The sequence below is a fragment of the Hypomesus transpacificus genome, chromosome 19, assembly GCF_021917145.1.
Source record: "Hypomesus transpacificus isolate Combined female chromosome 19, fHypTra1, whole genome shotgun sequence".
Classification (NCBI taxonomy): domain Eukaryota; kingdom Metazoa; phylum Chordata; class Actinopteri; order Osmeriformes; family Osmeridae; genus Hypomesus; species Hypomesus transpacificus.
Window position 1 is genome coordinate 5,063,714 of NC_061078.1, and position 15,641 is coordinate 5,079,354.

Here is a 15,641-nt window from a genome sequence, read left to right on the forward strand (position 1 = left end):
CATTCTTAAAATGAAAATGCATTTCTGGAAATACATTTGAATTTGAATTGTGGTCACGATTTTGCAGCCACGTTCTTAAAATGAAAATGCATTTCTGGAAATGCATTTGAATTTGAATTGTGGTCACGATTTTGCAGCCACGTTCTTAAAATGAAAATGCATTTCTGGAAATGCATTTTCATTTTCAAATTTTACATTTCAAATTGAATTTTGGTATCTATTTGCTGGGGCATATTTTGAAAATTAAATTTCAAATGTCTTTTTCGTTTTCATTTTAATTAAGGGAAAGAATGAGCAGTCTTAAAGAAGAAAATGAAAATGCAAATAGGATGATTGAATACTAATTTGATTTATGAGTCAAATAATGCAGCCACATTCTTAAAATGAAAATGCATTTCTGGAAATGGTCACGATTTGCTTCCATATTAATGAGGGTCAAAAGGGTCTAAAGCATTTTCTTTGAAAAGCACAAAAAACTGAACTTAAATGTTTCTCTGTAGTAATTGTAACTGTCTGTTCACACTTGAGGAAAACCACCCTGTACCAGGTAGCTGGCCAGACCTTTGTGTTTGATTAATTTCTCTATTTTTTTATCACTACAAGTATATGTCTACACTTTTGGAATGTGTGATTTCATTGTGTGTGCTGTTTTTGAATAGCAGTTGTTTTCAAGGCCTGTGGTACACTTTGCTTTACTTAATTAAGATGCCAGGCCTACACACAGATAGGACACAAACGCACACATATAACGCACATGCATGCACACAAACACACACACACACACACACACAGCTGCTTATGATCCAAGCGAGAACCTCCACACATGAGATAAAAAACACTTAGTGATATTGCAAATAACTATGTACAAATATAATAATGATCAATACATGGTTGTATTGCTCTTTTGTATATTTTTTCTGTCCTCTTTTGTATTAGCTCCTTTCTCTCTTTCTCTCTGCAGTCTGTTGTCTCTGACAAAGGAAAAGCAGAGATGAGGTCTCTAAACATCAGACAGTCCTGAGGCATGGAGACAGTTGATAGTTGTGTGTGGCGACAAAGCTTCACTGGAGTCAACAGGAGTCTGTTCACTTATTGTCTTATGCTCCGTAGGAGCTAAAGGTGGTTCCCAATGGCTGTGTGATTGACAGTTGCCTCAGGTGACCTAGTTGCCTAGGTGTCAGGTGTTGAGCCTGAGCTCTCCTTGTCCAGAGCCCCGGTCCATAAAGTCTGCCTCCCCGCTGGAGTTTGGCGGGCTGTCCAAGGAGAGACCTCGCCTCTTCCCAAACACTTGCTCCTGGAGTTCAATGATGTCATTGCGAATGTCCGCCATCATGAGAAGTAGGAAGTCGAAGGAGCCGGGGGGTCCCTAAGGAGAGACGGGAGGTGTTCATTTAGATACAGCTCCTCTGAATTCTCTATTAATAAATGAAAGTTCAACTTGCCTTTGAATGACTAGATTGTCTTTATAAGGTTAGAAAAACATTGAACGAACAGGACAACAATATTATTGTTATCATGTTTTTCTTTGAAAGCTTTGTGTACTGCAATTTGTATGTATGACTTCCTGAAGGGGTTGGAAGGGAGCGCTGTGTGCAGACTCACAGGTGGACCCCTGGGCCCTGGGGCTCCTCTGTCTCCCTGAGGAAGAATGGATAACATCATAAATAGGAAGTCCCTCCCAACAATAACGCCACACTAGGCCTCCTCTCAGTCTAGTGTGAAAAGCCAAACTGTTAATGTTCCAGTTAATACCTTCATAAACATTTACTAGGTAGAAGTAATGTATTAACAAGGTTTATGACCATCCACACAAACACACATGCATGTATGCACAGACATAGTGTTATTTCACGTGAAAATGAGAGATAATGACCTTGTGTCCATCTCTTCCATCTGCACCAGGTGGCCCCTGGAGTATGGAAACAACAGTTAATATGATTAGTTAATTAAATCAGATTGTCATATCTGTGGTTTATTTGTCTGTGGCAAACAACACTTGTTAGCTGACCTCAGCTTATGTGTATAAGAAGTGTTCCTGGAGAGAAGCAGCATTGTAATCTTACCACCGGCCCCCTGCGGCCCCTCTTGATGTGCTCCAGGTCAGGCTGGGGGCCCATCGGCCCCATGTTCCCTCTTGGTCCCTGTGGCCCTGGCATCCCCACCTCCCCCCGCTCCCCCTTCTCCCCTGGAGCTCCTGGGTGTCCTGGTAAACGTGGACAGGAGAGGACTTAATAACTTCACTGGCGTGTGTGTTAGTGAGAGAGACAGAGAGAGATTTGGACCGTATACCTGGGACCCCAGGCGACCCTGGAAGGCCAGGGGGTCCAGAGGGTCCGGAGGTGTCGGGCCCTTTCCCCACCCTCCCAGGAGATGGCTTGTCACTGCTGTTGGCCAGGCCATAGGACAGCATCCCCTGCACACACATACACACACCAGTGCAATGAAGCCAGTTGGTCATCCACTTAGGTGACAATGATTAAAAACTTGAAATGTATGTGTGTGGTCCCACAGTGGGTGTGTTCATACAGTGGGTGTGGTCATACAGTGGGTGTGGTCCCACAGTTGGTGTGGTCATACAGTGGGTGTGGTCCCACAGTGGGTGTGGTCATACAGTGGGTGTGGTCATACAGTGGGTGTGGTCCCACAGTGGGTGTGGTCATACAGTGGGTGTGGTCCCACAGTGGGTGTGGTCATACAGTGGGTGTGGTCCCACAGTGGGTGTGGTCATACAGTGGGTGTACCTGGTTGGGTGGCTGAGTGCTGCTGGCCAGCCTCAGTTTGAGCTGCAGTAGGTTGTTCCTCATGGTGACAAAGTCCTGGCAGGTGAAGGAGCAGGAGCCTGCGCTCATTAAGGTGTCTGACTTCCCTGGGGAGCTCACTGGGTAAGACACACAGTCAGGAACACTCTCAAATACATAGGGTGGTAAAGAAGTAGACCAAGATTGTTACTGTACTTTAGTAGATCTTTCTTGTATCAGTACTTTACTTCACTATTTATGTTTCTGACCACTTTTTACCTTTAATATTTGTACATAATATCTGTACTTTCTACTTTTAAAATTAAAAAAGAAAATAGAAAGGAAGTTATGAAAAAAAGTTTTGAAAGGCTGAAAAAAGAAAGAAATTAAAACGTTTTGAAAGGTTGAAAACATATTTTTGAAAAAAAGGTCAGTTTTGAAAGGTCAAAAAAGGTCAAAAATATATTTGTCATCAATCTTTTTACTTTTGCCACTGCTGGTGGTAGACACCCACTCAAACACACTATAATGGCAGAGACCACATGTGTACCCCTGTGTACAAGCCTCTGGGCTCAGACTCACAGTTGTGGTTTGGGATGCAGGAGCGCCGGTCAGGTGCCAGGATGTAGCCACTGTGACACGCACACAGAAAGCTGCCCACGCTGTTCTCACACCCATGGTCACACACACTGCCGTTGGATTGGGCGCACTCATCTATGTCTGCAGATGGAACACACGAAGGCAACCACATCATGTCTGACACGCTTCACATATGGCATGCAATTCAGACCATACATGTAGAGTACACAACGAAGGAAGCTTCATCCTTTAAATGTTTGATGTGGTGAATGTAATTTAGTTTGTAGGATACTGTAGTTAGTCCCAATTGGTCCAATCAGAGACAAACAGGAAGTGGACTGACCCAGACAGTAGGGGTTCTGGTGGTTGCGATGCCGCTCCCGGTCAAAGCGGTAACCAGGGTAACACGTGCAGACGACCCGTCCAAAATTGTCAGTGCACTGTTGTTCACAGGGCGATCCAGCACACACATCAACACCTTCCAAATACAAACACACAGACACAAAGAAGAGCATTAGTTTATCAATGTTAACTTTCAATGCATTGACCTCACAAACTTGAGGAGTAGTGGAGTAATATTGCCCTCTAGTGTTCACAAAGAATCATTTGATATTGTGTGGAACATGAAATCTATCCATAGAATAGATGTTAATGTTGATCAACAGACAGACAACACTTTTTCATCAAAGGCCAATATTTGATAACGAAGGTTACAGATACATTTTGTGTGTGGAAAAACAGGCGTCATTTTTTTACCTACTTTCAGGTATGCACTGGCCCATCACAAACCTGAAACCTTCACAGCATTTCCTCCTGCAAACAAAGGAGCGACAACATCAGACAATCATTACAACACACACACACACACACCCACACACACGCACACACCAGATGGACAGCATGCAGTGACTCAGCTGTCCTTCTGACAGAGTTCATCACTATGGTGGAACCATGCTGTTTTTACGATTTACTCTGTCTTCAATCAGACAACATTGCCCTGCCCACTTCCCCCTCCCCCCCCCCTTCCTCCCTCCCTTTGTCCCCCCACCCCCCTTCCCCCTGCACTAACACTCAGGCTCAGCCAGTTCATGCCTGTCTACGGGTTCACATCCCGCTCTGGTTCCACTTGCTCGCGGTCCGGCCAGGAGACAGCTGTGCCGGAGGAAGGTGCAGAGCCAGACACAACAACCCGCCACATGTTACAGGGATTAGGGACGGGAACATTGGAGAGGAAACAACCAGGGGTACCGGATTGCTCACGGAACCACGGAACCGAAACAGAGCAGGGCCGCCGACCTGGATGAGTTTGGGGTGAAAAAAAAAAAACGGATGCCCAAGGACTGCACGCTCTTGTCAGGGAAAATTTAGCACAGTGCTCCATTCGTAAAGCTCTCAAGACGACAAGTTGCTTTTATTCCTCTCCAGCTTCCATGCAGCATAACCCTAAATCACCCTGTCCGGATTCCCCTCTGCTGTCCTCCTTCTCCTCCCCTTCCCCTGAATGAAAAATAACCCAGGGAAGGACAGGTCTGGTAGGGCCTTGATGAAAGCCAGATGAGGGGTAATCTACAACCTATAGTATTGTGAAGGAGGGTCTGGATCTGGGACAAGAACTGGGGACCTGCGGGGTCTGGCAGCTGAAGGCCACCTCTGTGCCTGAGCAAGGGACTCTCTCTCACGTCTCTGCCCAGGGAAGAGAAGCTGGGCTAATGTGGAGCAGATGTGGAGCCTGTCTGAGCTGTGGGTGGAGAGGTGTGGGGAAGGCTATGGCAGAATCATCTCTGTCAGTATCCTGGTCAACATCAACAGACCATCTGTCAGTCATTTTGACACACACACCCACACACAAACACACAAACTGACACACACACATCCTCACTTGATGGGGGATCTGATGAATGAGACAGGCTCTTGGTTCCACAGAGTCTTGTAGAATCAGGTCAGAACACTGGCAGAGGTTGTCTGACCTGTCTGTTATTGTTTTGCAATGGGAGGGATTGGTGTCTGTTGATGGACAGGGATCTATTGGCCTTTAAGGCCAAACTGCTAAGCTGCTAAACCTCCATCACTGTCCTGTCGGCTGGTTCTCACCCTGCCTGTGTGTGTGTGTGTGTGTGCCAAAGGCCAGGGTACTGGCAAGTAATTGGCTACAGCTTGTTAATGTCTGCCACATATTATTAGTGAGAGTGATCTATGACACTGGCAGACTTGTCAAACACTTGACACACACAAACAAACACACACACACGCACACACAACAAATAGAGAATACTACAGTTTCCTTCTACCACTCTCACATTATCAACACTGCTGCTTAGATGCCAGCATCCCGACCCCTTGAGGATTTCTTCCAAATTGTTCCCTGAACGGTATGACCTTGAGGAAATCTAAGAGAGGGTAAACGAGATCTGGACTACCTCTGTTAATGTTGCACTGACAGTGCCAGGGGACTATAGTTTCTACCAAGCTGAGACTATGATCATCCGGCTCTGCTTTCTACCAAGCCCACCCTCAGAGCACTCTCCCTGGGCTTCCTTATCAGAACAACCCCCTCATCCAGGGTCTTGGAGATTGGAGGTGACCCAGAGGCTACCTGCAAGGGGAGGTGGGGGGACAGAGAGGGGCCACAAAGGGCCTGGGCTGGAGGTGCTGCTGCCAAAATCAGCAGTGAGCTACAGGGAGGACCAGTGAGACAGGATCCAGAACCAGGCCTGGGCCCGGATCACTTTACACAGCAGATTATGTACTTTAGCCAGGGGTCTCCCTCCAGGGGCCTGCACACCATGTTATTGTTTTCCACCCGGGGCTGGTGTGATTTATTTGTTCGTTCGCGGCAGGAATTCACTACAAAGGAGGGATATTCATTATAGTGTCCCCCCCCTACTCTCCCCTTTCTGAAAAGAGGAGGACAGTCTGGAAGTCTGGACAGCAGGGGGGTCCATGGACTGAGCCCCCTCACGCAATAACTAGAATGATGCTTTCATGAAATAGGTTTACTGTCACAACGTGTTAAGAATATAATTCATAAACCAAAAAGCGACTCCCTTAGCTGTAAAGAAGGTTTCTTTAATTGAGTGAAATAGGAGGATGGCGGAGGAGGGGAGGAGGAACACTCCTCAGAGACTGGAGACAACTTTGTGGGGTTGTTATGGCAACTGGGGAGGAACAGCAGCGTGCAGGGAACGAGGGAGGGAGACGACGACAACATCAGGAAAGGGCAGGAGGAAGAGGATGGGGAGAGATGTGGAGGAAGAGATGCACAGCCTGCGTGTCGGTGTGTGAGCCGGTGATCCCTGGAGAGGGGCTGTCCTGTTAGAAGAACAGGAAGAGACCTAGGTGAAGGTCGCTGCCCTCTCAACACAACGAGACAGGAGACTCGCTGTCTGAGTCTACGCGTGTGTGTTTTTTTTGTGTGTGTGTGCGTGAGAGAGAGAAAAAGAGATCATAAAATGAGCAATGAGTGTTGATGTTTGTATCTGTTTACGTGCCGCGAGGCATCCTTTGCCGTTCCCGGAATCGGTTCGTCGTTCTCGTAAAAGAACATTCTGCCGTCTCCACATGCTTGAGTCTTTGTGGAAGTGTTGCTGTCTGATTTTGTCTCTCTAGACCTTAGAAGGTGTCAGTCCCTGTGCGTCACAGCAACAGCGCCAGCATATGAGCCTTTATTCTCCTCCACCTCCCGCTGTTGGGAGGTGTGAAGGTGTTGGGCTAAGGTGCCGGTCCAGGTAAGGGTGTTAGTATATAAGTGCCTTTTTTTGGCCATGTGAGTACACACACATATGGAGGTGTTAGCTTGGTGAATGTGAGTGTGTGCTCTCTGTGTTTATTTACACTGGCAGCACACTTCCAGGGGCCGGGCCCCCTGGGGACACATCAGAGCCCTCCTCTAACAGAGGGGCCTTTGACTGAGAGCTCAGGAGGTCTGCCTCACTTCCCTCTTAGGCACAGACAGGCTCCTCCATCTCACCCCCTCTTCTTCTCCTACTGCCTCCTACTGTTTCTGTCTTCACTGCCTTGGAGTGTGTTGTTGAGTGTCTAGTTTAGCCCTGTCAGTTCCTAGCCCTCAGTCCCAACCTCAACCCATTTCCAGACTGTCAGATTAAGGGCCCTCCAGCCACTCTGACCCCATAGGGCTCTGGTGTCACTCCAGGAATGTTCTATCTCTGACCCCTCTCAGCCCCATTGATGGACAATCATGTGACCTGGTGCAGGCTGGGAGGTTAGGGTCATTTGGTCCCTAATAACAGTCAATAATGAGATGGAGGGAGCAGGAGGGACAGATGGAGGAAGAGAGAAAAGGTAAGGGAGAAAAAGAGCGAAATGCCTGAAGAGATAGAATTGTGAAAGAGAGATTTGAACAATAAGAAAGCTGGGGGAGAGAGAGGAGGGCCACACTGCACAGTGAAGCAACGTGGCCTAACCAATGACAGATGACTTCTAATGACGATGACGGCTCTTCTGTCAGAGGCAGGAAACCAGGCGATGGGTGGACATCCTCTTAGGGAGAACGATACGCTGACATCACACCAAACCTCTTAGCCACCACTCAAGGTAACGACCTGATAAGCCTTGAAGACCTTTCAAAACCTCCCACATCAGATGAGAACAACCTGGAGGTCATTCGGATAGAGAATTCCCGGGAGAAATCTCCATGCGGATCCAGGTTGTGATGTCTCATCAGAGCGGCTGCAAATGTTCCTTTACGCTTCATTTTTTATATTACGTCAAATAAAAACAAATATTCCACAACATCCAGCTGGCCTAGAGTTCAAACAGCACACATGCACCGGCAAGCCAGCCTCTAATCAATGGCTGGGTGATTTATTTAGGCGGAGGTATGAACTGTGACAGCCCACAACCATAGAAGGCCACAGCTAACTTACTCTTGGGCTATGGAACATGGGGTATGTACCAACATATTGTTCCCATAAAGACCCCCTGAGGTACAGGGTCATCAGACGTCCAAAATATGACTGGATGATGAAGGTGCATATAAAATCAGTATTCCGTGTAAACGATTGAACTAGACCACTTCCTACGTAAGGGGGTGTTGTACAGGCCATGCACGGTAGGATCACAGGAAGGTGGGTGGAGGGGGGACGTTGGCTGACGTGATGATACGTCAGAAGTGGGGGTGGGGTAACATTGCTGAGAGAGATTATTGTGTCAACTGCAAGTGTGAGAAAAATGAATCTTGATCCCCATCCAAAACTCACAGAAAGAAAACCAGGAGAGTTTGCCCCCCGACCACACATACGGACACGCACACACACACACACACACACACACACACAGACACACACACGCAACCTGAGGCATCTGGTCCTTGTTATCTCAGATCCTGTCTGTTTTTCATTCGGGCATCTGACACAAGTCATTTTAACACCAAATGTCTCTCTTGCTTGTTTTAAAGTGTCTTGGTGACAGTCTCGTCACAGAGTGATTGGCAGGTAGGACACATCGAGGCAATTACTATGTGCTGCGCGTTAAACAGAAAGATTTGCTGTACAGCGTGTAACATGGACGTACACAGACCAACACATTCACGCATCAGACCCAAACACACCGGTAGACACATCGCAATATTTCTACCTCACGAACACATGCATCATACACACCTCATACACGCACAGACAAAACACATATGCACGCACACACTCACATACACACGCACAAACACACACGGGCCTGCTTCTCCTCACCTGCTAAACAAAGCACTCTGCTTTTACAACCACTGCAGACAAAGGAATGTGAGTGCACTCTCTCCTGTCTTCCAACCCTTTCCTTTCTCTCTCCCTCTCTTCGTTCTCCCTCTGTCCTCTGCAGACTCTCTCCGCTCCTCCACGGTGAGCTCAGGGGCCGTGGGAGAGGAACACTTCCTGTCTGTGTGTCTGCCAGACCGTACAGACGGCAGCCAGGTGGAAACCACAGCGCACTCACAGAAGGAGGGAGGGAGACACAAAGAAGATAGAAAGAGAGAGAGAGAGAGGATAAAGAAAACTTAAAAGGATGCTGTGTGAGAGAAAGAGAGAGAAAGAGAGAGAGAGAGAGAGAGAGAGAGAGAGAGAGAGAGAGAGAGAGAGAGAGAGAGAGAGAGAGAGAGAGAAAGAGAGAGAGAGAGAGAGAGAGTGAGGTCTTTCCTTCACGACAGCATGGACCTATTCTGGTTTTAAATCCATCAGTCTACCTCAACAGCCTGGCCTCAGCATTTCCCCAACATCAACCAGCTACAGTATGGGCCACTGGTTAACATGGGGGGGAGCTCTAAATGAAGGCCCCGTAAAAACCAGGGGCCTGACCTGTTGAGCTCCACTCCCCACTGCGAATCCCTTTCCTGCTCTGTTTATAGACCTCTTCTCTCTTCTCCAGGCTTGCCCCTGCCGTGAGGGACACCGTCTGCCAGAGACCAGATTTATTTCATTTGGAATCGAATGATATGGCCCCCCTCCGCCTGCCACTCCCCCCCTGTAGTATATGATCTCCTCCTCTTCCTCTAACCCTCTACTCCACCTTCTTTTCCTTCTCCTCTTCCTTTTCCGCCTTGTCATGATTGTCCCTGTTTTGTTTACGGCCGGCCCCAGTAGACCCTGTTGATCTGAAGCGATGTGTGCATGTGTGTTGGTGCATGGTATGTGTGTATCGGTTAGGGGGGGGTTAGAGAGTAAGTAGCCGTACCTCCAGAGTTTTCGACCCCCTCTCATCTGCTCTCTTTAGTTGTTTCCTTATGGATTTACTGCATTATCCTTGGCTCTCACCTCTCCTCTGGACCCTTCATGGTCTCCACACACACACACACACACACACACACACACACTCAAACACGCGCGCGCACACACACACACACACACACACACATGCAGCACATGGAATAAAACCGCCACGTAAAAGAAGCTCTTTAATGCACTAGGAGCACTTACACACACACACATTCACACATACTTTGGAACATGCGCTGTTCCAACAGGGGCAGCAGTGAAAGTGTGTGAAGTCAGGGTGTTGTTGACCCTGCCGGCCTAGACTCTGCGTCTCCTTGTTTGCTGTTATCTTAGAGTTTTAATGGCTGAAACTATCGCCCTGCACACGCACCACACATACACAAATTCCACTCTCAAAGGGACAATGACACCCGAGACTAGAACGAAAGAGGGGAAGAGAGAGAAGGAGAGGGAGAGAGAAATGGAGAACTGATAGACCAGTTGAAAGGTAGCAGTTGGGGGGCTAGATTGTGTTCCTTATATGACCACACTCACAGAGGCATATGATTGGACAGCAGAGCAGTGGGTCTGACCACTGTAATGAGTTACGACAAGTCGGCTCTACTCTGGGAGTTGGGGTCTAAATCTGTGGTCTAAATCTGTGATTGCGTAGGAATAAACCTGCACGTTATGCACATTTGTGTTATTTATTTCGTTGATAGCGAGTATGTGTGTGTATGTGTGTGTCAAGCCCAGTTAGTGAGTTCATGTCAGTTCATTCAAGAGCAACCCCGCGAGAGCTCTTGCATGACTAGTAAGATGCTTGGAAATCTATCTCCAGTTCAAAAATGGCAAGCGAACAGGAAAAAGCCAGGACGCAAATGATCATATCAGGACCCTTTGCAGGGAAATTTCACAGATAATACTTCCCAAACTCACTATGACTCATCGTAGAGGTTTCTCTGGATACCATATTTCAAAAACATTAACAGTTAATGTTTTTTCCCTCTCTCTCTGACATGGGACCTGAGGTTAGAACAGTGTTCGCCCAAACCTAACCACATACTCTGGCCTGGAATATGATGCCCGGAAGTGTGTGTTTGTTTATGTGTGTATGTGTGTGTGCGAAAGAATTGAGTGCATGGCTATACCACATCTAAACTTATTTCTCCAGTCCTCTTGGGACCACCCCTGCAACTGTACTGAAACAACAGTTTGGACAAGCCGACAAGTGAAAACAGACATGGATTCAGACCCTTAGCTTACACCGACATCCATCCCTCCCCTATCTCTCCATCCATCCCTCCCCCATCTCTCCATCCATCCATCTTTCCCTCAATCTATCACTACAATTGATGTAACAAGACAGGGTTGTTGTAAAGTAGCAGATTATGAACAATAACTTAAATTAGAAAGCAAAATCATTTAGATTCCTGTTTTGTTGGTGTCCCTCCCTCAACTTCCACATCCTATTAGCAGCAAGTCTCTCACTCTCTCTGTCTGTATGTCTGTGGATGTGTGTCTGTGGATGTGTGTCTGTGGATGTGTGGATGTGTGGTGGGCGTGGTTCCAGTGTCCGGCTCACAATGACATCATTCCTCCCTCCCTCAGTCTACACACCTGCCTCTCATCATCAGCTTGCAAAAGATCTACCCTGGTTTGCCTGTCAGTCATCACCAGATCGTTGTTACATGTTAGCTTTGTTCATGGCTGCTCTGTATCATTGTTATAATATTGTTTAGTATTGTTAACCAGCCCTGCCAACTGTGCCTACCTGCCCTGCCAACCTGCCCGTCCCATCCCTACTGCCTTGCCCTCCATTTCAGTTCCCTCCCAATCCTTCATTCAATAGCCCGTATTTTTACTTCCTCCTCCTTTGTTTGTATTGTGCACTTGGGTCCACTAGTCCAACCCCTGAATAGTTGGCTTGGATCTTTCATGCGTCCACACACTCATCTGTCTGTCTTCTCAGGGCAGCCCTATGGTTGCTCTGCAGTGAAACGGAGGCCCTCAGCACAGCATGCAGCTTGTCTGTCCTTCTCTGGAGCAATTGGCTGTGGAGGGTGTTTAGAGCTGAACGACACACACGGATCTGTCGTTTATTGGTTTATCGACACTGCAGAGCCTATCCTGATACACAGCTGAGAGCACTTAGAGAAGGAGAGAGGGAACGACGGAGGGAGGGAGCAACCGAGTAGAGGACTTGTAAATAAACCCGCTCATCAACGTCTCTGCCAAGCGAAGACAACACAAAGACAATGGTAATATAGACAGGGCAGAGAAGAGAGAGACAGAGAGAAGAAGAGAAAGAAAATTATAGAGAGAGGGAGGAAAAGAGACAAAGAAAGAGACCTTGAGATGGTAAATGGGTGTGGGTAACTCCCTGCGGGTTCCCCATGGCATTGCTCGCCCTGACCTCCCACAGTGAGAAACAAAAATACAAAAGTAAAGGAATAATTTCATTCACCTTTCAGTTTTAAAGGAGGGTGAAGACAAAGAAGAGGAAAACAAGAGGAAGAGGAAAAAGAGGAAGAGAAGCAAGGGGAGGAGAGAAACCTCACTGTCTTGGGGTAAAATGCTGGCATGGATTCGCTCACCCACAGCAACATCTTCTTCTGAGCTTCCCCTGCTAAGATGAAGAGGAAAAAGAGAGAAGCGGAGACCTGGCAGGACTCCCTGCCCTCCTCAGCCTTGGTTCATGCTCTGACTATACTCCTTATTCTGCACGGCCATCACGGTGATAATGAGAACTAGCAGGGCTGGGAGATTCCATACCAGGGCCTCTCTGAGATGAGCCAGGAGAAACTCCTCACCACCCCCACTTCAGAAGCAGTCTGAAGCCAAGACACTGAAGGAGACCTGAGGCCTGGTAAACCATGAGGCTGACATTGACACAAAGCAGACATTGGGGCCTGATCCCAGGCCTGTAGGAGCCTAGAGTCTGGACCCAGCCCTGGGGAAGACTGGTCCTGGGGAAGACTGGTCCTGGGGAAGACTGGTCCTGGGTCCAGCTCTGGGAAAAGTGTGGTGAGCAATACACAGATTCATAGGGGATCAGTGATTGGTGGATGAGTCAATTCTCAAATCCGTACCTATTTCCCTTATTCAGTATCTCTAAATGTATCAGGGAACAGCTTTGAGGATGAGTGCAACCTTGAATGCTCTCCTCAAGTATTCTGAGATGGAGGAAAGGAGAGATAACAGGAAGAGTGGGAGAGGGGAGTGGTAAAGGAGAACAGGGGAAAAGTCCAGAACCTGGTTGGACAGCAGTCAGGAAAGGAAAATGGCTTCTGGGACGAAGGGCGGGAGGGCCATTCTTACCTGAGACAGGTGCCATTCTGGCCGCCGGCTATAACACATGGGTACTCCACCGTCAACACCTTGTTCTCAGGACACCCCTCCCTTTCAGGCAGAAGAACACACGTGTGATAAGGGTTAGTAAGGGATCTATAGCTGCTATATGGTCATGTTGAAAATATACTGTCAAACGAAAAGCATATTACAGCTGTTTTCAACATGCCCTGCCAATCAAATATAAATGGTATAAATAAATAGAACACAAATGCATCCATATTTCACCACCTTTGCATTATCAGTTCTTATTACATTCATAAAACCCATATGGCCTTCTCTTGCACAGCAACAAGGCACCATAACAGTAATAAAAGGAATGAAGTCAGAATAGTAATACGTTAAAATTATGGAATACGCTTGATTGTGCCAGCATCCTAATCGGTTATTATTAATGCTTTCAATCTCTTGATGCATAGCGGTTTAATGTAAAACAAATTATATATATATATATATATATATATATGGATGGATATATTATGAAGCTACTGTACAGAAATTAGATATGCTCAAATGGGTCAGCGTGACACCATTAGATAATTAACTGCATGCGCCCGTTGTTCATATGCCCGCCGAGTCGCCGACTGAGATACTCTCTTCGCGCATATGAATTTGATCTGTCATATTATGTCTACTAGCAAATGTCTTTTGGCTCGCTGTTCTGCGATTGATTGAGAGCACTCACTGGTTTGCCTTCTTCTTGTGTGTACCGTGGGGTATTTCCCGTGTATCACATGTTGCGAAGGGCGCGAGCGCACGAACGCGCTGTCTGGAACTCCTTTAAACCCAAACTAGCAATAGCCCATACCTAATTCAGCAATGCCTTTGAATATCTCTACTTTGATATTGTTGGTGTTTGGCCTACATGTAAACAATTGTATCGATTAAAAGAAATACGTTTTATTCCCTTTAGACCTTGTTTTATACAGGCTACATTTCTACCTTATGTTACATTGTTCAGGTCGTTGATAATAAACAGGTGATCGGAGTGACAACCGTTCCCGTGAAACATGAATTGACTGAAATTAAGTAGCCCAATTTTACAAAAGATAGTTATTAAACTTTTTATTTTCTATATTGCCAACACTGTTCTGTAACGGTCCGAGAATGCGCAACTTACCCAGACGTGTCTACGCCAAATGTTGTCCTTATAGAACTGGCTCCAGATTCCCAAAGAAAAATGACACAAATTGTCACGAATGGTAAGAGCGTCGCACCGCAAAGTTGACCCATGTCCCTCGCTATGAGACAGAAGGATTTACGTTAGTTTGATGACTTGAGAACTAACACGTCGCTGGCCTCCAAAGATGCGATCTGTTTTCATTTGTCAGTGACGCACTTGCGAATTTAAAGAGAAATCTTAAACTGAGAGCAAACACATGAGACTCTCAATGTAACTTAGAGCGTGCGCTTTTAAGTGGCACAGAATTACGCAGCTCCGTCCCAACTGTTGCGCATTGAATCAGACCCCCTCGAGCGATTCTAGACGGGTTTATAGCCATGAGTCGCGATGCGCACGAGTCCTTTCACTAATCCCCGGCGGAATTAGCCTACATTCCTGCTTTTAAGAGCTGACTATGCAGAGAGAAAACAGTTTGACAAGAGTATACATACATCTACATCGTCCTCTTGTGGAACGAAGTCGCATACACAATTATTTTTAGCATCTCTGTTCCGATTTCAGTAAAGTGTGACCATAGGTTGATAATTGGTTGCTAAACATTGAATTAATATCCAACTTCTCAACTTTTGGAATGTATTTTTAGGCCAACTTGATCGTTTATGTATTTTTTTGAAAAATTAGACTACTCACCATGACCTTAATACCAGAGTAGTGAATACTAAGGCCCTGATATCATATAAACTAGAATAATATAAAGGATTGAACAAAACATTTGTGCTGGGAGATTTGTCAACACAGAGGTGTGTCCACAAGAATGCATATTTTGTTTAATAGTCTCAGGTTTGTTTTACCTTGTTATCAACAACAGGAAAATGCTTAGTATAGCAATACAATTTAATAATAAACCCCTTAAAATTTTTATTAGAATAATTTCTAAGAACTTTTTGTACCGGTGAGAAGACCCATTAAATTCCAGAACAATTAAGTGTATCTAAACATCAGGTTGTGTTCCTGTGCATCATATTGAAACCTCTCTCGTGAGCGGCCTTTGTTTTCACAGTGGTTGTACTGGTTTGGGGTAATGGCATTGCCAGAATGGCTTGCAGAACTGGGCAATATTTGAGGTAGGACAGAGAGAGGTTTACCACGATGATA

The 15,641-nt window shown here is 46.4% G+C and overlaps 1 protein-coding gene across 1 annotated transcript; it reads right to left on the reverse strand.

The window, feature by feature from the left end:
* Positions 1-362: 362 nt before the first annotated feature.
* On the reverse strand, positions 363-14,907 carry LOC124482308 (collagen and calcium-binding EGF domain-containing protein 1-like). Its single transcript, XM_047042841.1, has 11 exons — positions 14,484-14,907; positions 13,334-13,414; positions 4,078-4,130; positions 3,661-3,795; positions 3,321-3,458; positions 2,742-2,878; positions 2,290-2,413; positions 2,064-2,203; positions 1,874-1,909; positions 1,603-1,638; positions 363-1,366 (listed from the first exon to the last, which is right to left on the reverse strand). Exons 1-11 carry the CDS (start codon positions 14,594-14,596, stop codon positions 1,178-1,180), a joined length of 1,182 nt encoding a protein of 393 aa, XP_046898797.1. The 5' UTR covers positions 14,597-14,907; the 3' UTR covers positions 363-1,177.
* Between the last annotated feature and the right edge of the window lie 734 nt (positions 14,908-15,641).

Bases quoted from the DNA above. Each gene is read 5' to 3' on its own strand.
- LOC124482308 (XM_047042841.1), bottom strand. From the start codon at position 14,596: ATGGGTCAACTTTGCGGTGCGACGCTCTTACCATTCGTGACAATTTGT. The intron at 13,415-14,483 runs GTAAGTTGCGCA...TCTGCCTGAAAG, and splicing joins TTTGGCGTAGACACGTCTGG to GGAGGGGTGTCCTGAGAACA. The intron at 3,796-4,077 runs GTAGGTAAAAAA...TGTATTTGGAAG, and splicing joins GGGCCAGTGCATACCTGAAA to GTGTTGATGTGTGTGCTGGA.